Source organism: Saimiri boliviensis, chromosome 12 (assembly GCF_048565385.1).
Source record: "Saimiri boliviensis isolate mSaiBol1 chromosome 12, mSaiBol1.pri, whole genome shotgun sequence".
NCBI classification, from domain to species: Eukaryota; Metazoa; Chordata; class Mammalia; order Primates; family Cebidae; genus Saimiri; species Saimiri boliviensis.
In genome coordinates, this window is record NC_133460.1 from 48,383,865 (window position 1) to 48,406,005 (window position 22,141).

The window sequence follows — 22,141 nt, forward strand, 5'->3', positions numbered from 1 at the left end:
CTGAAATCCCAGCACTTTGAGAGGCCAAGGCCCAAGTTCAATACCAGCCTGGGCAACACAGTGAGACCCTGTCACTACAAAACATTAAAAAATTAGTTGGGTGTGACCTGTTGTCACAGCTACTCAGGAGGCTGAGGGGGGAGGATTACTTGAGCCCAGGAGGTCGAGGCTGCAGGGGACAATGATCACATCATTGCTGCATTTCAGCCTGACAACGAAGTTGAGACTCTGTGTCCAAAAAAAAAAAATGGACATGGTGGCTCATGCTTGTAATCCCAGCACTTTGGGAGGCTGAGGCAGGCAGATCACTTGAGCCCAGGAGTTGTTTACGAGCAGCCTGGCCAATAGGGCAAAATCCTGTCTCTACTAAAAATACAAAAATTAGCCAGGTGTGCTTGTGCACGACTATAATCCCAGCGATTCAGGAGGCTGAGGCAGAAGGATCACTTGAACCCGTAAGGCCGAGGTTGCAGTGAGCCATGATCGTGCCACTGCACTCCAGCCCGGGTGATAGAGCGAGACTCTGTCGCAAAAATAAAACAGACAAAAAAATTTTAAAAAAATAAAACAAAAAACACAATAACCCTAAGTTCCTCAACTTTTAGGTACCTACCTCCCTTGGGACCAGAAGCATCAAAATCGTCTTCTGATCAGGAACTGTAGTCCCAGCTATCTGGGAGGCTGAAGCAGGAGAATTGCTTGAACCTTGGCATTTGAGTCCGGCCTGAGAAATATAGCAAGACTTTGTCTTAAGAAAAAAAAAAAGATTATTTTCTGTCTTGGCCACGGTCTCCCTGTCCACTAAATGATTGAGGGTGGGAATGGAAGTAGAACCAAAATAACAGGAAACTCAAAGATGCCTGAGATCCACGAAAAAATGAGTCACTTTTTAAAAATCATGGTTTTTTTTCTGCAACATCTTTTTAAAAATCAGATGTTTTCGCATTTATATGGACTCTAAATAAAATGAAGATATCTTTTTAAAAGGGTAAGTTTTTAGAAGTTTTATGGAAAAAATTTTTTTTTTGAAACAGGTCTGTCTCTGTCACTCAGGCTGCGGTGCAGTGGCATGAGCTTGGCTCACTGAGACCTCCACCTCTCTAGCTCAAGTCTCGCTGGCTTCCCACACTGTCATTACAACTAGAACAAGGGACACGTGAAGAGTGAGTGGCCCAGCGTGGCTCAGCTGATAAGTGACGGACATGGGCTTGGACCCAGGACTTCTGGCTGCTGCGTGCATGTGTCCTGCTCCCCTACAGCTTGAAGAAGGCTACAGAAGTGAGACTGGAGGACTTCTTGGAAAAAGAAACTTGGTTATCAGTATAGTGGGAGAAGAGCAAATGCTTATGAATACGCATCTGTGCTTTAAAAGTCACCAGGAGCTGGGTGTTGTGGCTCACGTCTGTAATCCCAGCACTTTGGGAGGCTGAGGCAGTTGGATCACTTGAGGTCAGGAGTTCGAGACTAGCTTGGCCAACATGACAAAACCCCATCTCTACTAAAAAGAAAAAAAATTAGCCGAACCCAGAAGGTAGAGGTTACAGTGAGCCAAGATTGTACCAGCCTGGACGACAGAGCAAGGAAAACAAAGGAACAACAACAACAACAAACAAAACAAAACAAGAAAACACCATGACCCAGAGAAAGAAAAAAAATGAAGTTCCCAAATGGAAAAAGCCCCTAAAATTACCATTTTAAAGCACAAGCCCCAATCAGCTCTGGGGATTTGCAGGAAACTCATCGAAGCTATTGATAGGAACTATTGTTTTGGTGCCAGGATTTTCAATTGGCGGTTATCTTATAAAGGACCAAAGATGACAGTTGATATTTCAAACTGAAACCAATGTCCCCTAGTGGAAAGCTTGCTGGGCCCGTGCATTCTGGGGTTGGTTACTGAGCTTGGAGACCCCCTGGGTTGGAGGACACACTTTTGGCTGATTTGGGGGGCTTCTGAGGAGCATCAAAATGTGTACTCTGTGTTCTTGCACCACGGCTATTAGATTGTGAGGCTCTGTCCTTGGCAGGAAATGGTAAAGGAACCAGCAGGAAGCCTAAAACAAGGGAAAGGAAACTCCTCCCTCCTATCAAAGGCCAGGCAAGGGCAAGGATGAAAACGGAAAATGGGGCACTTGCATTAAAGCCGTCTGGGGGCGTGGTGGGGATAGACATGTTGAAATGGAGAGTGGTTGAATCTTGCAAGGAAGTAAGGAAAATTTATCTGTCTCAAGGGCAAGGATGGATGATAGGCTTGTATTTATTGTATAACTTTAATATGGAGCCTTAGTCCTCCAGAAATCTGCACCATGCCCAGGGAAAGTGCTGTTCCTTTATTTACAGGAGGCAGAGGTTTGTGTTGTTTTCTGAGGTCCAGTAGCTCACTGTGAGAACAACCTTTCCCTCGTTCCTGATTTCTAGCTTATTCGAGGCCAGGTGACCCAAAACTCAAGTTGAAAATTTTGACTGGGAGAATAGATAAAAGTAGAAATGGAATATAATTGTAAGAAATGCTCAATGTGAAGGAGAGAGAAATGCAAAGAATTTTTCTGTGTTGTTGTTGTTGTTGTTTGTTTGTATGTTTGTTTTTTGGAGACCGAGTCTCACTTTGTTGCTCAGGCTGGAGTGCAGTGGTGTGATCTTGGCTCACTGCAACCCCCACCTCCCGGGTTCAAGCAATACCCTTTCCTCAGCCTCCCGAGTAGCTGGGACTACAGGCGCAGGCCACCACACCATATTGCCCAGGCTGGTCTGGAACTCCTGAGCTCAGGCAATCCACCTGCCTTGGCCTCCCAAAGTGCTGCGATTACAGGCATAAGGCACTGCGCCCAGCTGAATTTTTCTGTTTTACCATGGTCTTTGTAACTGAAAATCCTATGTTCCTGAGGTAGAGAGAGCGCGCGCCAGTGATCCAATGCAAGAAACTGAGTTTAAGAAGAAACTGTTCATCTGAGAGCCGACAACTCATTCTTGAAGGTTAGAGCTCAGCTTTGAAGTTTCAATTCACGAGCCTGGCTTAGTGAGGTATGCTACTCCCTGGTGAGAAAGAAAATGAAGACAACATTTTATGTTGAAAGTGCTCAGTGATGAAAAGGCAGCACCTAGGTCCCTTATCTCATCAGAAATGCAGCAGATTGTTAATATTAGCAATTTCATGTTTAGATTGTTACCTGAAGAAGGGAAAAACAAACTGTCCCGAATGCTGATTCTGCTGTTTTGGTGGGGAAAAAAAAAATGTCTAACAGGCAAGTGGCAAACAACAGAAGTTCTGAAGAAGCAGGCCTGGGGGCAGTCCAGTATAGTTTCATAATGGTATTAATAGTTATTTCACTGTGTTTTTTCCCCCTTTTTTTCTGGGTTTTGATGTGAATCTCTTCCTATTTGTTCAGGAAATTATGACGTGTGTTCTGGGCAGGGTTTGAGGTTTCAGAACCTTTTCTAAAAGGGACAGAGAGCACCCTGCTACATTTCCTAATCAAGAAGTTGGTGTGCAGCCGGGAAAGCTGAACGGAGTGGGTCATGATGCAGAAGCTATTCAAATGCAGTCAGCTGGTCCTGGCTCTTGCCCTCATCCTGGTTCTGGAATCCTCAGTTCAAGGTAAGACTCGGGAGTCTTGTTCCCCAGCCATCTTCTCTGTAAGCCCCAGAGACCATACAAGTCATTATATTCATTTTAAGGCACAGAATGGATAATATTGTAGGATAGGAGGCAAAGAAGAAGGATTGGGGGTAGCTGAACCCTTTAATATGAATTCAGTTAAGTTTGGTACCAAGAAATATTAAACTCTGAGGCACGCACAGTCTTGGAAACTCTTGCAATGATTGAAATGTGCTAATTTATTTTGGGATGAAAGTATGAGGTTTATAAATTTTGAAAGCTCAAAAAAGGAATCTAGAAAGTGACTCCTGTGCCTGTTGCGTGGAGGAGATGGGACCTTTGAGTGTTTGCGGGTTTCTGCCTAATCCTAAGTGTCTATATCAGCCCCAGGTTTTAGTGCACTGTGACAGTGTCATTGTTAGTTTAACACTGGGAGATATTATATTTCAACTGGGGTGAATTTGACTGTGTGTATTTTTTTTCTTGTTTTTTTTTTTTTTTAAGATAAACTTGGTTCTTACTGAAAACTCGATTATGGTTAGACATAGTTAATGCAAACCCTCTCAGATTTTAAAGAGAAGGCCACAGAATGTGGTATTTGTGCTGTTGGTCAGAGCACCATCATATTCGGAAGTATCTTCCTAGGTTTATCTGTCATTTAGTGTTGTTTAGTCCGACTGAAACAACTTAAAACCTCTAATGACTAAGAAAATAAAAATGATCAGTTTGTAAGAAAAATACAATTTGTTCTCCTTTGAGAAATAAGGAATCATGTCGAAATAAGAAAGAGGTCATGGCCTGATAGAGAGATGGCAGAACTGAGAGCAGAAAAACACTAGGTTCCCCCAAATGGTAAGGGAAATGTTGAGTCACAATGACACACACGTCCTAGATTTGTTTCGTCAAAGCGACTTTTGGTTGTCAGGATGTAGAGATGAAATCTTACAGATGATCGCAGAGACATTCATTTTATATTGGAAATTTATAAAATCTCATTTTCTTCTCAATGTTAATACTGAAAAAAGAGCAAGCAACATTTCTGGAATTTTATTAATCTATGTATTTTTAAAATATAAAACATTGTCAATTGTAGGGAACAGACTTCACTTGGATCACTTAGGGAATATCTTCAGCTTGATGAAATAATTCCCTTAGAACCATGTGGTCTGACAAGATCAAGAGCAATGAGGTCTATACTTTAATACAGTCTTGAGTAGCTAGGTGGTGCCGGGCCTATGGCAACCAGAGATACGTAAGTCTGTATGTTTCCAAAATTTCCCAGAAACATGAATTTCCTGCTAAGATTCATTAAGGAAAACTAGAATGAAAGCAACAACGTTTCTTGTACAGTATTCATTAGAAAGAAATGAAGAAAAAAATAGTTTGTCGTGAAATTGGATAGAATACTAGCATTTATGTCATGACCTCATAGGTTTAGCTGTTTGTTAGAAAAGGAAACCATAGAAAGAGACAAGGGAGAAACTGACAAACTTGGGTGTTTCCGAAAAAAGGCTCTTGGTATTGGCTCAAGGGCTTGTGCCCACATCTGAGTGCGCAGGGAAATAGATGTTCCCCCACGGCTGCATGCGTGAGTGGCTGCCGCACGAGGCTGCGATGTGAAGAGTCATGACACCATTTCCTCACACCTCCATACAATGCCAGATATGATTCAACAACATTCTCCCCGTCTTATAAAAGGTGTTTATCTAGCCCCTTGGTTTGGCTGATCAAATCAACTAGGCTTTTGGCTTGCTTATACTGAACATATTCAAAACCATTTCAGATTACTGTAGTAGTTTGCTTGGGCTGCCATAACAAAGTGCAGGAGACTGGGTGGTTTTAACAACAGAATTTTTTTTTTTTCCTCTGAGTTCTGAAGTTGGGAGTCCAAGATCAAAGTGCTGGCAGGGTTGGTCGCATTCTGCAGCCTCTCTCCTTGGCTTATAGATGGCGCCTTCTCCCCTGTCTGCACGAGGCTTTCCCTCCACGCATCTGTGTCTTAATACCGTCTTCTCATAAGGTCACCAGTCACTGGATCACAGCCACCCTAATGACCTCATCTTAACTAGCTATATCTGCAATGACCCTATTTCCAAATAATTTCACACTGTGAGATTCTGTGGGTTAGAACTTCAACATCTGAATTTGGTGGTGGTATATTTTTACTGTAAGTCACACCCAAGTAAAGACATGGGGTAAAATTGCATCTACCCAGCATAAAGAAATGGCAATTTGGGGACGTGTGGGTAACCCTGGGGAGCACAGATGACTAATCTATTTAATGGAGAGCTCCAGGGGATTTGATGAGGCTTGTGAATCTTACACTCTTATTGCTTCTCTTTTCCAATGACGCCCATAAAGAGAAAAAATGGGATATCCATGAACAGGTGCGGCCAGGTCTTCCTGTCTCCTAGCTCACAGGAATGATACCGATCCACTCATTGTGCTGCCGTTTGTAAAGTGATTTCATTTCACATGTATTCTCTGATCATCATCATCACATTTCCTGTGAGGGGGCATTAGCACCAGAAAACTGGATCTGACATTTCTCATCTTATTTCTCTACACATCAACCTCTTGCAAAAATTTATGAGTCTTGCCCAAGATCCATTACAGCTAATTAATGGCTGAACTGGTCATCTGATTTCAAAGTCAGAATTGACTTTCTACTGAAGCTCTTTGATTAGAGGTTGTCTTTATTTAAACAAACAAAAAGTTCTTTGACTGTAGCACTTGCTATAACGTTTCCTACTGAGCTGAAGGAGAAATTGAAAGTAAACTTAGGAGCTTTTTATAGCTTGTCAAACCGTGCAAGAGCAGGGGAAGCTAATCCATCTTGTGGAATGGATAGAGCAGGAGGAAGTAACTCTGGCTTTGATAATGCTACCATTTTGAATGAATCAACCCCTTCACAGTAGTTGCTGCTTAAGTTTCTCTAACATGCCTGCGGTAAAGTTCCATTAAGAATAGGAAATTAGGGCCGGACGCGGTGGCTCAAGCCTGTAATCCCAGCACTTTGGGAGGCCGAGGTGGGTGGATCACAAGGTCAGGAGATCGAGACCATCCTCCTTAACATGGTGAAACCCCGTCTCTACTAAAAATACAAAAAATTAGCTGGGCATGGTGGCGCGTGCCTGTAATCCCAGCTACTCAGGAGGCTGAGGCAGGAGAATTGCCTGAACCCAGGAGGCGGAGGTTGCGGTGAGCCGAGATCGCGCCATTGCACTCCAGCCTGGGTAACAAGAGCGAAACTCCGTCTCAAAAAAAAAAAAAAAAGAATAGGAAATTAGGCTGAGTGCGGTGGCTCATGTCTGTAGTCCTAATACTTTGGGAGACCCAGGTGGGTGGGTCACTTGAGGTCAGGAGTTCAAAACCAGCCTGGCCAACATGGTGAAGCCCTGTCTCTGCTAAAAATACAAAAATTAGCCAGGCATGGTGGCACATACCTGTAATCCGAACTACTCAAGAGGCTGAGGCAGGAGAATCACTTGAACCAGGAGGTGGAGATTGCAGTGAGCCTAGATCACCCTACTGCTCTCCAGCCTGGGCACTAGACTGAGACTCCATCAAGAAAGAAAGAAGGAAGGAAGGAAGGAAGGAAAGAGAAAGAGAGAGAGGAAAAAAAGGAAAAAAGAAGGAAGGAAAGGAGAGAGAAATAGAAAAAAGAGAAAGAGAGAAAGAGAAAGAAAGAAAAAAATTGGTACATGGTGATTATGTATGTTAGGGAAAAGTTAGTATGATAATATAAAAAGGTATGGACTACTGAAGAAAGTTGTTTGCTCTGGTAATATTTACTCATAGAAAGTATTTTGGTAAAGCAGGACTTGGGGTATTGGGGGGAGCTGGGCAGTGAGGAATGGGATTCAAATAAAAACTGTTCTTTCCCTTGGAATCCGCTATACAATTAACCAAGAAATCCCATAAGTGGGTCTTTTAGGAAGATAACATTTCTGTCCATGAGCATACCCACTATAATCACAAGACATTTATCTTAAGCAAGATAGAGTCAAGATACTCTCACAACCTCAGGGGCTAGAACTGTAAAATTTCACATCCTGCCAACACCCTTAAATAGCCATGTCAAGAATTTAGTGTCTGTAACTTGTTCTTTCTTTTAAAGTACATTTAACATCATTGGTCCCAGGTTTGGAGTGGGAGACCTTCTACTTTTGATTTCTTTATAAAATGTTTAAATAGCTTTGTTGAGATAGTGTTTACATAACATACAGTGGTATGTAAACACCCATTAAAAGTATTCAATGATTAGGCCAGGCATGGTGGCTCATGCCTGTAATTCCAGCACTTTGGGAGGCCAAGGCAGGTGGATCACTTGAGGTCAGGAGTTTGAGACCAGCCTGGCCAACATGGCCAGAACTTGTCTCTACTAAAAATACAAAAATTAGCTGGGTGTGGTGGTGTGCACCTGTAATTCCAGCTACTCGGGAGGTTGAGGCAGGAGTATCTGTTGAACCTGGGAGGTGGAGATTGCAGTGAGCCAAGATCCTGCCACTGCACTCCAGCCTGGAGACAGAGCGAGGCTCTGTCTCTAAAAAGAAAAAAAAAAGAAAAGAAAAGAAAAAAATGCAAAATATCCCATTAATAACTTTTATATTGATGATATGTTAAAGAATGATATTTTGAATATATCAGATTAAGTAAAATGTATTAAAATTAATTTCACCTGTTTCTTTCTACTTTTAAAAATATGGCCGCTAGAATATTTAAAACTCTATGTGGTTTCCTTTACGTTTCTATTGGAAAGAGCGGGTCTAGACAGCACAAGGTGTGAAGACACCGCCCTCTGCTGGAAGAGAGGTTGGATTTTTTTTTTTTTTTTTTTTTTCTGAGACGGAGTTTCGCTCTTGTTACCCAGGCTGGAGTGCAATGGCGCGATCTCGGCTCACCGCAACCTCCACCTCCTGGGTTCAGGCAATTCTCCTGCCTCGGCCTGCTGAGTAGCTGGGATTACAGGCACGTGCCACCATGCCCAGCTAATGTTTTGTATTTTTAGTAGAGACGGGGTTTCACCATGTTGACCAGGCTGGTCTCGATCTCTTGACCTCGTGATCCACCCGCCTCGGCCTCCCAAAGTGTTGGGATTACAGGCGTGAGCCACCGCGCCCGGCCAAGGTTGGATTTTTATTTCACCTACTTGGAGAGCCGTCTGAGTAGCAAGCAGATGCCAAACTAATGCTGCCTCAGGAAAGAATCAAAAAAGGAGAAAGAAACAGCGACACCAGGCTGGGCACAGTGGCTCATGCCTGTAATTCCAGCTCTTTGGGAGGCCAACACGGGCGGATCACTTGAGGTCAGGAGCTCTACACCAGCCTGGCCAACATGGCGAAACCCCGTCTCTAATAAAATACAAAAATTAGCTGGGAGTGGTGGTGGGCCCCTGTAATCCCAGCTACTTGGGATTCTCAGGCAGAAGAATCACTTGAACCTGGGAAGTGGAGGTTGCAGTGAGCCAAGATGGGGCCACTGCACTCCAGCCTGGGCAACAGAGCGAGACTCCATCTCAAAAAAAAGACCATAAACTGAGAATCCTAGAGATACTAAATGGTAGAATGGGAATTTGAATTTAAATTTATAAGTCGTTCACTACAGAGATCATAGGTCATTGTTATCCTTCTCATTAGAAAAACTAGCAATGAAGAACTCTGACTGTGTGCTAGGTCCTATTCTGAGAACCTAACATTTGTATCTCATTATTAGATCTATTACTTCCCATCCTACAGATGAGAAAATTGAGGCGCAGGGAAGTTAAGTTGGCCAAGATCACACAGCCAGACACTGAAAGGTCATTTTGCCTGCCTTACCCCCAGCCTCGAGGCAGCGACAGACCTAACTCACTTTGGACAACCAGCTCTCCCAGACCAGACATTGTCAGCTATACTCAGGAATCACAGGAAAGATTATAAGAAAATAATATATAGTTCCAAAGAAAAGAAAGAAAATCCAGTGGGAGAATATTTACTAGACTTTTAATGTTTATATTTTTAGAGGACTATTGTTAATTACAGCAATTTAGAAAACAAAACGAGAAAAAAAAATCACCAAAGACTCTACCACCATAGTTATTTTTGTGTATTTCCTTCCATTTCCCCCCAATATTGGTTGATATAGTTGAAACTATTATGCACACAAAGTGGTATTCTGATTTTCTCACTCATTTTATTTATTTATTAATTTATTATTATTATTATTATTATTATTATTATTGAGATGGAGTCTTGCTCTGTTGCCAGGCTGGAGTCCATTGGTGCAATCTCGAATCACTGCAACCTCCGCCTCCTGGGTTCAAGTGATTCTCCTGCCTCAGCCTCCCAAGTAGCTGGGACTACAGGCACCTGCCACCATGCCCAGCTAATTTTTCTATTTTTAGTAGAGACAGGGTTTCACCATGTTGGCCAGGATGGTCTCCGTCTCTTGATCTTGTGATCCGCCCACCTCAGCCTCCCAAAGTGCTGGGATTACAGGTATAAGCCACTGTGCCCGGCCTCATTTATTTTTAATTTTGTAAATTAATTTTTTTCTTCTGAGACAGTTGAACTCTGTAACCCATGCTGGAGTGCAGTGGTGCAATCCTGGCTCACTGTGACCTCCTGGGCTCAAGGAATCCTCCTGCCTCAGCCTCCTGAGTAGCTGGGACTATAGGTGTGTGCCACCACATCCAGCTAAAATTTTTTAAATCTTTTTTTTTTTTTCTGTAGAAATGGGAGTCTCTCTATGTTGCCTAGCCTGGTCTTGAACTCCTGGGCTCAAGTGATCCTCCCACCTTGGTCTCTCGAAGTGCTGGGATTTCAGACATGAGCCACCACACCCAGTCTAATTTTTACTTTTATTTTATTAAAAAAACAATTATTGCCCTACCCCCCCCAACTCATTTTTAAGTATAGGTTTTTCTACAATGCCACATTGTCTTTTCCATAAAAAGTACTTTTGGCCAGGTATAGTGGCTCACACCTGTAATCCCAGCACTTTAGGAAGCCAAGGTGGGTGGATCACCTGAGGTCAGGAGTTTGAGACCAGCCTGGCCAACATGGTGAAACCCCGTCTCTACTTAAAATACAAAAATTAGCTGGGTGTGATAGTGGGCTCCTGTAATCCCAGCTACGCAGGAGGCTGAGGCAGGAGAATCACTTGAACCCAGGAGGTGGTGGTTGCAGTGAGCTGAGATCACGCCACCACACTCCAGTCTGGGCAACAAGAGCAAAACTCCATCTCAAAAAAAACCCAAAAAAAACCAAAAAAAGTACTTTTTAACCATTTGGTTACTATTCTCTTATGAGCAGATTTCTTGTAATTTATGAGTGTTTTTCATTATTTTGTGCTGAGCTTTAAAATCACCCTTCCTGCCTTTCAAAAACCCTAGACATGCTCTTTCTTGCTAGGTAATTATTAGTTGCACTTGCTAGAATAAGCATATACTTGGAGTGGGGAGGAGGTTAACTTTTTGTAGGGTGGTGATGTATTTCTCACCACTAGGACTTTGTCCTTGCTAAATCGAAGAAGGAAGATTTTATTTCATTAGCTAATAAAGAACCTCCTATATAGGCTGGGCATGGTGGCTCACGCCTGTAATCCTAGCACTTTCAGAGGCCCAGGCAGCTGGACTGCCTGAGCTCAGGAGTTCAAGACCAGCCTGTCCAACATGGTGAAACCCCATCTCTACTAAAAATACAAAAAATTAGCTAGGTATGGTGGCAAGAGCCTGTAATCCCAGATACTCGGGAGGCTGAGGCAGGAGAATTGCTTGAACCCAGAAGGTGGAGGTTGCCATGAGCCGAGATTGGGCCACTGCACTCCAGCCTGGGCAAGAAAGCAAAACTCTGTCTCAAAAAAATAAAATAAAATAAAAGATAAATCTCCTATATAACATCATGACATCAGATTTGGAGTCTTTTCCATAGAAATGAAATTCAGAAAAAGCTGAGACTCAGATAGTCCAAGCTGCCTGACCTTCTGTCAGTAGAGGGGACTTGTTCTTTTGAAATCTGAGTGCAAAGACACAGGACAATTTGTTATCTACTTTTCATTCCTAAGGATACTGTATGGCCTTAAAACACAAGAACTAGAATTCTGTAATACCACGAGTACTAGACAGTGCGTTCCTTCCCCTTTTGGACCTGATTTGATTCATCCCTACAAAAAGATGTGGACTTTGGGATCAGATGTGGGTTGGAATCCTGAATTCTCGACTTAGCACCTGTGTGGCTGTAATTTTCTTTTGTGTAAAATTGAGACAGTAGTACAAAAGTAACAACAGTTAATATTATCTAGTGTTTACTGTGTGCCTGGCACCATGTTAAACTCCTTATGTGCATTTTCTGATTTAATTTTTGTGGTAGGCTTATGACACTATTAGTTCTTCCTATTACAGTGAGGGTTCACAGAAATTAAGGTTTCATAACTGTTTAGCAAGATGGGACTTCACTCCAGGTAGCTGATTCCAAAGCCTATTCTTCTACTTTTTGGAGAAGGGCAATTTATATAAAAGGTTGGCACATAGTGGGTGCTGCTGTTATATGAATGGGCATAAAATCTGTCTACATTTTGCCTTTTACCAAATTTAGAATCTATTTAGTTAAAACCATCTTAGGGCAGGCCGGGTGCGGTGGCTCATGCCTGTAATCTCAGCACTTTGGGAGGCCAAGGCAGGAGGACTGCTTGAGCCCAAGCGTTTGAGACCAGCCTGGGCACATAGTGAGACTCCATTGCTACAAAAATAAAAAATAAAAAATCATAATAATAATTAGTTGGGTGTGATGGTGCGTCTGTAGTCCCAGCTGGCTGGGGTAGGGGGATGACGAGCCCAGGAATTCAAGGTTACACTGAGCTATGACCACAGCATTGCACTCCAGCTTGGGCAGCAGAGTGAGACCCTGTCTCAAAAAATAAAAAAATAAAAACTTCTTAGGACAGAGTGATTAGAAGCTGTGTAGTAGGTACTTAGTAACAATGTGGGTTCCTTGTTGGGCAGGTTACCCCATGCAGAGAGCCAGATACCAGTGGGTGCGCTGCAGTCCCGACAGTAATTCTGCAAACTGCATTGAAGAGAAAGGACCAATGTTCGACCTACTTCCAAGCGAATTGAACAAGATCCCCCATCTGAGGACTGACCCTTTTCCGTAAGTAGACTTTTCTCTAACTAAAAAAATTTTTTTTTTTTTTTTTTTTACAAACAGGGGTCTCTGTATGTTTCCCAGGCTGGTCATGTGCTCCTAAGCTCAAGCAGTCCTCCCACCTTGGCTTCCCAAAGTGCTGGATTTCAGGCGCGAGCCACCATTCCCAGCCCTGGTGACTTTCTCCATCACTGGATTAGTGATTCTATCATCACAATCTTCAATATGCAACTCTACAGTCCTACTCCTGCATTCTTACTTTAAGGCGGCAGCATTAAGTTTGAATGTAATATTACAGCCTCCTCCCTTACTTTAAGTCATTGGTTTCAATAGTAATTCATTTAAATCTAAAATGTTAGGGCACAGTAGCATTGGGGCTCATGCCTGTAATCCCACCAATTTGGGAGACTGAGGTGGGAGGTTCACTTGAGGCCAAGAATTCGAGACCACCCTGGGCAGCACAGCAAGATCCCATCTTTATTTAAAAATTAGTTGCTGGGCATCACTGCTCACACTTGTAATTCCAACACTTTGAGAGGCTGAGGCAGATTGCTTAAGGTCGGGGGTTCAAGACCAGCCTGGCCAACTTGGCAAAACCCCATTTCTACTAAAAATACAAAAATTAGGTGGGCATGGTGGCATGCTGTAATCCCAGCTACTCAGGAGGCTGAGGCAGGAGAAGCACTTGAAGCTAGGAGGTGGAGGTTGCAGTTAGTCCAGATCGTGCCACAGCACTCCAGCCTAAGTGACAGAGAGACTCTGTCTCAACAAAAAAAAAAAAAAAAAAATTAGAAATTAGGCCAGGAGCGGTAGCTCACGGCACTTTGGGAGGCCGAGGCAGGTGGATTGCTTGAGTCCAGGAGTTTGAGACCGGCCTGGGTGACATGGAGAAACCCTGTCTCTGTTTTTCTTTTTTTTTTTTAAATGGGGTTTCGCCATGATGGCCAGGCTGGTCTTGAACTCCTGACCTCAGATGATCCACCCACCTTGGCCTCCCAAAGTGCTAGGATTATAGGCGTGGGCCACCACACCCAGCTGGAGAAACCTTCTCTACAGAAAAAGACAAAAATTAGCCAGGCATGGAGAAACCTCATCTCTACAGAAAAATACAAAAATGAACCATGAGTGCCTGTGGTTCCAGCTACTCGGGAGGCTGAGGTGGGAAGATTGCTTGATCCTGAGACGTAAAGGCTGAAGTGAGCCATGGTGTGGCACTGCACTCCAGCCGGGGTGACAGAGTAAGACCTTGTCTCAAAATAAATAAACACATTTTAAATAAATAAATACAATTAAAACTAAAATTAAAAAATAGAATGTTAAGGGAGTAGCTCAAATTCTCCAAAAGAACTCTTGCACACCATTCCTCCTCTCCTCAAATCTCTATTTTCCTTCCCCAAAGCCATGACTTTGCTTCTCACCCTGACCCTGTGCCTTCCCTCCTGTCACTGCAGAAGAATGGTCCCTGCTTCTGTGAGAATCCCAAGCCCTTTTGCCCTCAGATCCTTCTGTCTTTCCTTCCCTGGGAGGGAAGTATTTTCTTTCTTTTTTTTGAGAGAGTCTCACTTTCATTGCCCAGGCTGGAGTATGGTGGTGTGATCTCAGCTCATTGCAACCTCTGCCTCCTGGGTTCAAGTCATTCTCCTGCCTCAGCCTCCCGAGTAGCTGGGATTACAGGCATGCCACCATGCCCAGCTAATTTTTGTATTTTTAGTAGCAGCAGCGTTTTGCCATGTTGGCCAGGCTGGTCTCGAATTCCTGACCTCAAGTGATCCCCCTGCCTTGGCCTCCCAAAATTCTGGGATTATAGGCGTGAGCCACCATGCGCCCGGCTGAGGGAAATCTTTTCTTGCTGTTGCTAATCTCTGGGTTACCTCGCTATCCCCCATTTGGCTTCACCTCTCCTCCATGAGGAATTTCCTATGTGTTAAATGTCTGGAGAAGTTTCCCGATTGGCCCTGGCTGTTGCAGCTTCTAAGGCCACCTCTCTTTGTGGCTGGTGTCCTATTCCCTTGCACCTTCTCCAGAAATTCCATTCTGCAGTTCTCTCTCTGAACCCAGTGTCCTCTTCCCATCAGTATGGCAGTGGACTTTAGTGTCTCCTATGTTTAGGCAACATCTGTCTTTTGTTTTTGCATCCTCTCCAGTGGTTGCCCTTCTCTGCTCTTCTAATACCTCCTGAAAGGGCCGCCTGTCTGCCCCTTCCTCTCCTCACCCCCCTGCGGCTGGACTTCTGTTCCTACACTGCATGCTGGTTGACACAGTCACTGGTTACTTCCCTATTTTCAGCTTAGTTGACCCTTAGTTGCCTTCAAAAACAGCTGACTGGGACATGCATGTAATCCCAGCACGTTGAGAGGCCAAGGCAGGAGGATCACTTGAGCCCAGGAGTTCAAGACCAGCCTGGGCCACATAGTGAGACCCTATCTACAAAAAGTAGAAAAATTAGCTGGGAGTAGTGGCTCAGGCCCATGGTCTCAGCTACAAAGGAGGATGAGGTGGGAGGATTGCTTGAGTCCAGGAGGGTGAGGCTGCAGCGAGCCGTGATCATGCCAGTGCACTCCAGCCTGCACAACAGGACGAGAACCTGTCAAAAAAAAAAAAAAAAAAAAAAAAAAAAAAAAAAAAAAAAGTTCAACCACCTCTTCCTTGAAATGCTTTTTTCTCTGGGCTTCCATGCCCTGTCTTATCCTATCTCTTCCTACTTCTCTGGTTGTTCTTTTTCCTCTGCTCAATATTTAATATATTGGTGTGAGCCTGGCCTTGTCCTGACCCCGCTTCTCTATCTATGTGTTTTCTCTAAGTGATCTCCATCGGTTCTGTGGGTTTAACTACCAAATCTGTGTTGCCAACTCTGACATGCCAGCCTAAAGTAACCTCCTGGTCACTCTCTATCACGTTAGTCCATTTCTTTTCTCTGTACCACCTATGATTTTCTTGATTTATTTATTCACTTTTTATTGTCTGTCTTTCCCACTAAGTTAAAAACTTGTTGAGCAGGGACTTCATCTGTCTACTTCTGTTCTATCCCAGGCACTCAGGACAAGGACCAGATGTTCAACAAATATTTATTGAATGCACACGTGAATAAAAACTCTGATCAGTTATATGCTGGTTTATTATTTTTGTGGAGGAAATGACTTATAGGCTGTGACATTTAGCTTTTGTTTCTGATGCTTTGTTGCCCTGTTCTGTCACTGAGGCTGTCACCATTGCTCTGGCCGTTTTGTGCTCTTTGAATTTCTAACCATCACGCTCAATCCAGAAGGCAGCCTTACCTTTCAGCAGCTGAAAGAATGCAAGTTGGAGACAGGGTCATTTTTGTATAGGAAATTGAATGTTTGTATGCTGGTATATATGAAACTTAGCTTTTTACAAAGAATTTCTCAAAGTGAGCTTTGTTGAAGTACAGTAAATTATTAGAACTTTCATGGAAATTTTAATTTAGTAAAAAATGTCATCTCTCTGGGCTTAGTTTTTTGTCCTTTCTTTTGGGGGGGTCAGGGTGGGGGATGGAATTTTGCTCTTGTGGCCCAGGCTGGAGTGCAGTGGCGCTATCTTGGGTCATTGCAGCCTCCGCCTCCTGGGTTCAAGCGATTCTCCTGTTTTAGACTCTTGAGTAGCTGGGATACAGGCACAAACCACCACACCAGGCTAATTTTTGTATTTTTTGTAGAAACGGGGTTTCACCATGTTGGCCAGGCTGGTCTAGAATCCCTGACCTCAGTTGACCCACCCACCTCGGCCTTCTGAAGTGCTGGAATTACAGGTGTGAGCCACCGTGCCCAGCGGTTTGTCCTTTCTTTAGAGAGAAAGAGGTCTTTTTCTGAAACACTCTTGTTCTGTTGCCCAGGCTGGAGTGCAACAGTGCGATCTTGGCTCACTGCAACATCCGTCTCCTGGGTTCAAGCGATTCTCTCACCTCAGCCTTCTGAGTAGCTGGGAGTATAGGCATGCACCACCACGCTGGGCCAAGAGGTCTTCTTTTAAAAATGATTTCTTTTTTTTTTTTTTTTTTTCTTTTGGGACAGAGTTTCGCTCTTGTTACCCAGGCTGGAGTGCAATGGCGCAATCTCGGCTCACCACAACCTCTGCCTCCTGGGTCCAGGCAATTCTCGTGCCTCAGCCTCCTGAGTAGCTGGGATTACAGGCACGCACCACCATGCCCAGCTAATTTTTTGTATTTTTAGTAAAGACGGGGTTTCACCATGTTGACCAGGATGGTCTCAATCTCTTGACCTCGTGATCCACCCGCCTCGGCCTCCCAAAGTGCTGGGATTACAGGCTTGAGCCACCGCGCCCGACCCAAAAATGATTTCTTAAGTAAATTTCAAATATACAATTTATATGCTAGTGAAAACAAATTAACACTGTTTATGCAAGTCTGCAATAGGTAGATGTGGAGTTGACAGATGCAATAAGTATAGGCAAACATATGGGAACATTTGACCTGGTTTTTTGTTTGTTTGTTTGTTTTAAAACATTGAATAGAGGCCAGACGTGGTGGCTCATGCCTGTAATCCCAGCACTTTGGGAGGCCGAGATGGGTGGATCACGAGGTCAAGAGATCGAGACCATCCTGGTCAACATGGTGAAACCCCGTCTCTACTAAAAATACAAAAAATTAGCTGGGTATGGTGCCGTGTGCCTGTAATCCCAGCTACTTAGGAGGCCGAGACAGGAGAATTGCCTGAGCCCGGGAGGCGGAGGTTGCAGTGAGCCGAGATCGCGCCATTGCACTCCAGCCTGGGTAACAAGAGCGAAACTCTGTCTCAAAATAAATAAATAAATAAATAAATAAATAAATAAAAATAACTATTATAATTATCTTTCCCCCATATCAAACTTTACTGTTTTTTCCCCATTTTTCTTTCATACTTCAGAAAGCCAAGATTCCAGGACTTGAATCGTATCTTCCCGCTTTCTGAGGACTATTCTGGATCAGGTTCCGGCTCTGGCTCTGGCTCTGGCTCTGGCTCAGGATCTGGGAATGACTTCCTAACTGAAATGGAACAGGAGTACCAACCAGTAGATGAACTTGATGCTTTCCATGACAACCTTATGTCTCTTGACAGGAATCTGCCCTCAGACAGCCAGGACTTGGGTCAGCCTGGATCAGAAGAGGATTTTACAATATAAAAGAGAATTTTCCCACCTTGACACCAGGCAGTATATTCAGCATAATTTTGTGTACCATGGTTAATGATTGCCATTAAATGGTTAATCTTGGGACAAAAAATGTTATAGAAGTTTTTAAACATCTGTAAAAGAAGCTTAAGTTTTATCATCCTTTTTTTCTCATGAATTCTTGAAGGATTATGCCTTAATGCTGTTATCTATCTCATTGTTCTTGAAAATACCTGCATTTTTTGGTATCATATTGAACCAACATCATCATGAAATTAGATTTCCATGGCCATAAAATGGCATTAAAAATTAATTATATTAAAAAAATAGTTTGAGAAGCAAATTGGCAGGCAGTATTTCATACTTAAGAATCTGACTTGGATTGTGAATTATAGATATGCCCTTTTCTGATAAAAACAAATTAAAAAACATAATAAAACACAGTGACTTTGTACAATGGGGGTGTTTGACATATTTTACAGTGTGAAGTATACTATACTATTACTTTTGAATGTGTTTGCAGAGCTGGTGGACATGTTTATCTACAAGTATGATTGCTGTTACGTAACACCCAAAACTAACTCCCAAATTAAAGCACAGTTGTGCTCTCAATACCTCATACTGCTTTATCTTTTTTTCCTGGATATCTGTGTATTTTCAGATGTTACTATATTAAAGCAGAGATATAACCAAAGGATAAGCTATCTCAGATCTCTTGTTGTAAACACAAGAAACAGTTATTTTTGGCCAGACATTTCTCTAGAAGTCTTAACAACAAAACAACTTTAAACTTATTCTATAGTAAACACACATTTTGTAATCAGAATCAAATCATACTAACTAGCCGGGCGCGGTGGCTCAAGCCTGTAATCCCAGCACTTTGGGAGGCCGAGGCGGGTGGATCACCAGGTCGAGAGATCGAGACCATCCTGGTCAACATGATGAAACCCCGTCTCTACCAAAAATACAAAAAATTAGCTGGGCATGGTGGTGCGTGCCTGTAATCCCCGCTACTCAGGAGGCTGAGGCAGGAGAATTGCCTGAACCCAGGAGGCGGAGGTTGCGGTGAGCCGAGATCGTGCCATTGCACTCCAGCCTGGGTAACAAGGGCGAAACTCCGTCTCAAAAAAAAAAAAAAAAAAAAACAAATCATACTAACTAGCAGATGAAGAAGGCAATTATGCCTTAGCAAGAGGGTTATATGTGTCAAAGCACTTCCTCATCTGAAAGATAGTTCCATCTCTGTTCCCCTTAGTTCTGAAAAGCCCCCCAGCATCACTGTCATGGACTCTGTTCTGCACTGTTCAGATCCCTACTTAAGAACTGAGGACTTGCCGGGCGCGGTGGCTCAAGCCTGTAATCCCAGCACTTTGGGAGGCCGAGGCGGGTGGATCACAAGGTCAAGAGATCAAGACCATCCTGGTCAACATGGTGAAACCCCGTTTCTACTAAAAATACAAAAAATTAGCTGGGCATGGTGGCACGTGCCTGTAATCCCAGCTACTCAGGAGGCTGAGGCAGGAGAATTGCTTGAACCCAGGAGGCGGAGGTTGCGGTGAGCCGAGATCGTGCCATTGCACTCCAGCCTGGGTAACAAGAGCGAAACTCCATCTCAAAAAAAAAAAAAAAAAAAAAAAAAAAAAAAAAAAAAAAAGAACTGAGGACTTGGCTGGGCGCGGTGGCTCAAGCCTGTAATCCCAGCACTTTGGGAGGCCGAGGCGGGTGGATCACGAGGTCAAGAGATCGAGACCATCCATGGTCGACATGGTGAAACCCTGTCTCTACTAAAAATACAAAAAGTTAGCTGGGCATGGTGGCGCGTGCCTGTAATCCCAGCTACTCAGGAGGCTGAAGCAGGAGAATTGCCTGGACCCAGGAGGCGGAGGTTGCAGTGAGCCGAGATCGCGCCATTGCACTCTAGCCTTGGTAACAAGAGTGAAACTCCGTCTCCAAAAAAAAAAAAGAACTGAGGACTTACTCAAATTAGCCTCTGCTGGAGAGAGCCACCTTTCCCAAGGTCATGCTGCTTTGTAGGGCAGCCCGCATCCTGTGACTGGCTGATGTGGGCATATCAAGGCCTGAACTCAGAAGGGTCATACAGAATCAAAACTTCCCACCGGGTCAGCTCAGGTTTTGCTGGGACTACTTGGTAACTCAATTTCTTCTTTACTCAGTTTTACTTCCTTCCATTCCCCTCACAGGTGTCTATCCTGAGAGTGTTCCCTTAGAAATTTTCTGCTAGTTTCCATCACAGAATTTGCTTTTTGGAGAAAACAACTTGTGACAGGTTGTGCTGGGAGGGATAGGAAATGGATGCTAAGATGGGACTTTGGAGCTAGATTGCCTGCTGCCGGCTGGCGATGAGGACTCCATCCTTGTCTGTAGAGGACCAGAGGCACAGGATAGCAGTGCGATTGTTAATACTTTCACTGAGGCCAGGCGCAGTGGTTTACGCCTGTAATCCCAGCACTTTGGGAGGCCGAGGTGGGCGGATCACCTGAGGTCAGGAGTTCAAGACCAGTCTGGCCATCATGGTGAAACCCCATCTTTAAAAAAAAAAAACTTTCACTGAGGATGAACCAAGATGATATAGCAGTGGAAGGAAGTGCACCAGGGTGTGATATACCAGGCATCTGAGAAATGCTGGCAAGTAGCAATATAAAGACAATGGTATTGGTTGGCTATTGCTGGACTTAATTAATGCTTTTGAAAAAGACAATGAAGCCGGGCGCGGTGGCTCAAGCCTGTAATCCCAGCACTTTGGGAGGCTGAGGCGGGTGGATCACAAGGTCGAGAGATTGAGACCATCCTGGTCAACATGGTGAAACCCTGTCTCTACTAAAAATACAAAAAACTAGCTGGGCGTGGTGGCACGTGCCTGTAATCCCAGCTACTCAGGAGGCTGAGGCAGGAGAATTGCCTGAACCCAGGAGGCAGAGGTTGCGGTGAGCCGAGATCGTGCCATTGCACTCCAGCCTGGGTAAGAGTGAAACTCCATCTCAAAAAAAAAAAAAAAAAAAAAAAAAAAGAAAAAGACAATGAAAGAATGAAAGGCTAAGGATGATGAATTAGAGGCTAAATGTGAAAACCAGTAGGCCTCCTTGGCAGCATATTAAGAAACTCTCTTCTGTAGTAGGACTGAAAAGCTGAGGACCAGGCCCAGGACTTATGAGAACAGCAGATGGTTGGGTGCGGTGGCTCACGCCTGTAATCCCAACACTTTGGTAGGCTGAGGCGGGTCGATCACCTGAGGTCAGGAGTTCGAGACCAGCCTGACCAACATGGCAAAACCCCGTCTCTACTGAAAATACAAAAATTAGCTGGGTATGGTGGCGGGGATCTGTAATCCTAGCTACTCAGGAAGCTGAAGCAGGAGAATCGCTTGAACCTGGGAGCCAGAGTTTGCAGTGAGCCAAGATCACATCACCGCACTCCAGCCTGGGCAACAGAGCATGACTCCATCTCAAAAAAAAAAACAACAACAACAACAAAAACAAACAAAAAACAAACAATTACATATATATATATATACACACACATATCAGAGTTCCAAGAATGTTAAATTCTCAACTTAGCCCAGTCTGTTAATGCAAGCTCAGAGTCCTTACTGGGGAAAAATGGGACCCTGAGAGATGGAGACATCTGGGCTGATATATTCAGGTTTTAAGCCCTCAGATTCCTTTGAACCTCTGCATCTATAGAAGAGTCCCATGCTTTAAGGACCAATGCTGGCCAGGTGTGGTGGCTCACGCTTGTAATCCCAGCACTTTGGGAGGCCGAGGCGGGTGGATCACTTGAGGTCAGGAGTTTAAGACCAGCCTGGCAAACATAGTGAAGTCCTGTTCTACTAAAAATACAAAAATTAGCTGATTGTGGGGGTGAGCACCTGTAATCCTAACTCAGGAGGCTGAAATACGAGTATCACTTAAACCTGGGAGGTGAAGTTTGCAATGAGTCGAGATCACGCCACTGCACTCCAGCCTGGGCGACAGAGCAAGACTCTATCACACACACACACACAAGAGCCAACAACCAAAAAACAAGAAAAACCTAATGTTTTCTTGTTGAAGAGAATTAAGAGGCCCCTACCTTAAAGAGGCTCCTACCTCAAGATCTGCCCTCACCTCCCTTCCTACACAGCAGATAAATATCAAAGTTAAGTCAGTATAAACCAACAAAGAAGTGTTGGGCTTGCTCAGGAGGAAAGGTAAAATACTCTGAAAGTTCTGCAGAACTTAGCTGGTGTGGACCTTTAGAGGTGAGAGGATGTCAATAAGACTTAACTCTAGAAGTTATTGAT

The 22,141-nt window shown here is 43.8% G+C and overlaps 1 protein-coding gene across 2 annotated transcripts; it reads left to right on the forward strand.

The window, feature by feature from the left end:
• Positions 1-2,959: 2,959 nt before the first annotated feature.
• Positions 2,960-20,885, forward strand: SRGN (serglycin). 2 transcript variants are annotated; one of them, XM_003928663.4, is made up of 4 exons: positions 2,960-3,018; positions 3,384-3,592; positions 12,576-12,723; positions 17,598-20,885. In XM_003928663.4, exons 2-4 carry the CDS (start codon positions 3,514-3,516, stop codon positions 17,851-17,853), a joined length of 483 nt encoding a protein of 160 aa, XP_003928712.1. In that variant the 5' UTR covers positions 2,960-3,018; positions 3,384-3,513; the 3' UTR covers positions 17,854-20,885. The 2 variants fall into 2 exon arrangements, with proteins under 2 accessions (XP_003928712.1, XP_074238440.1); XM_074382339.1 differs by lacking the exons at positions 2,960-3,018; positions 12,576-12,723 and having other exon boundaries at positions 3,446-3,592.
• The last annotated feature ends 1,256 nt before the right edge of the window (positions 20,886-22,141 follow it).

Bases quoted from the DNA above. Each gene is read 5' to 3' on its own strand.
- SRGN (XM_003928663.4), top strand. From the start codon at position 3,514: ATGATGCAGAAGCTATTCAAATGCAGTCAGCTGGTCCTGGCTCTTGCC. The intron at 3,593-12,575 runs GTAAGACTCGGG...CTTGTTGGGCAG, and splicing joins TCTGGAATCCTCAGTTCAAG to GTTACCCCATGCAGAGAGCC. The intron at 12,724-17,597 runs GTAAGTAGACTT...TTCATACTTCAG, and splicing joins CTGAGGACTGACCCTTTTCC to AAAGCCAAGATTCCAGGACT.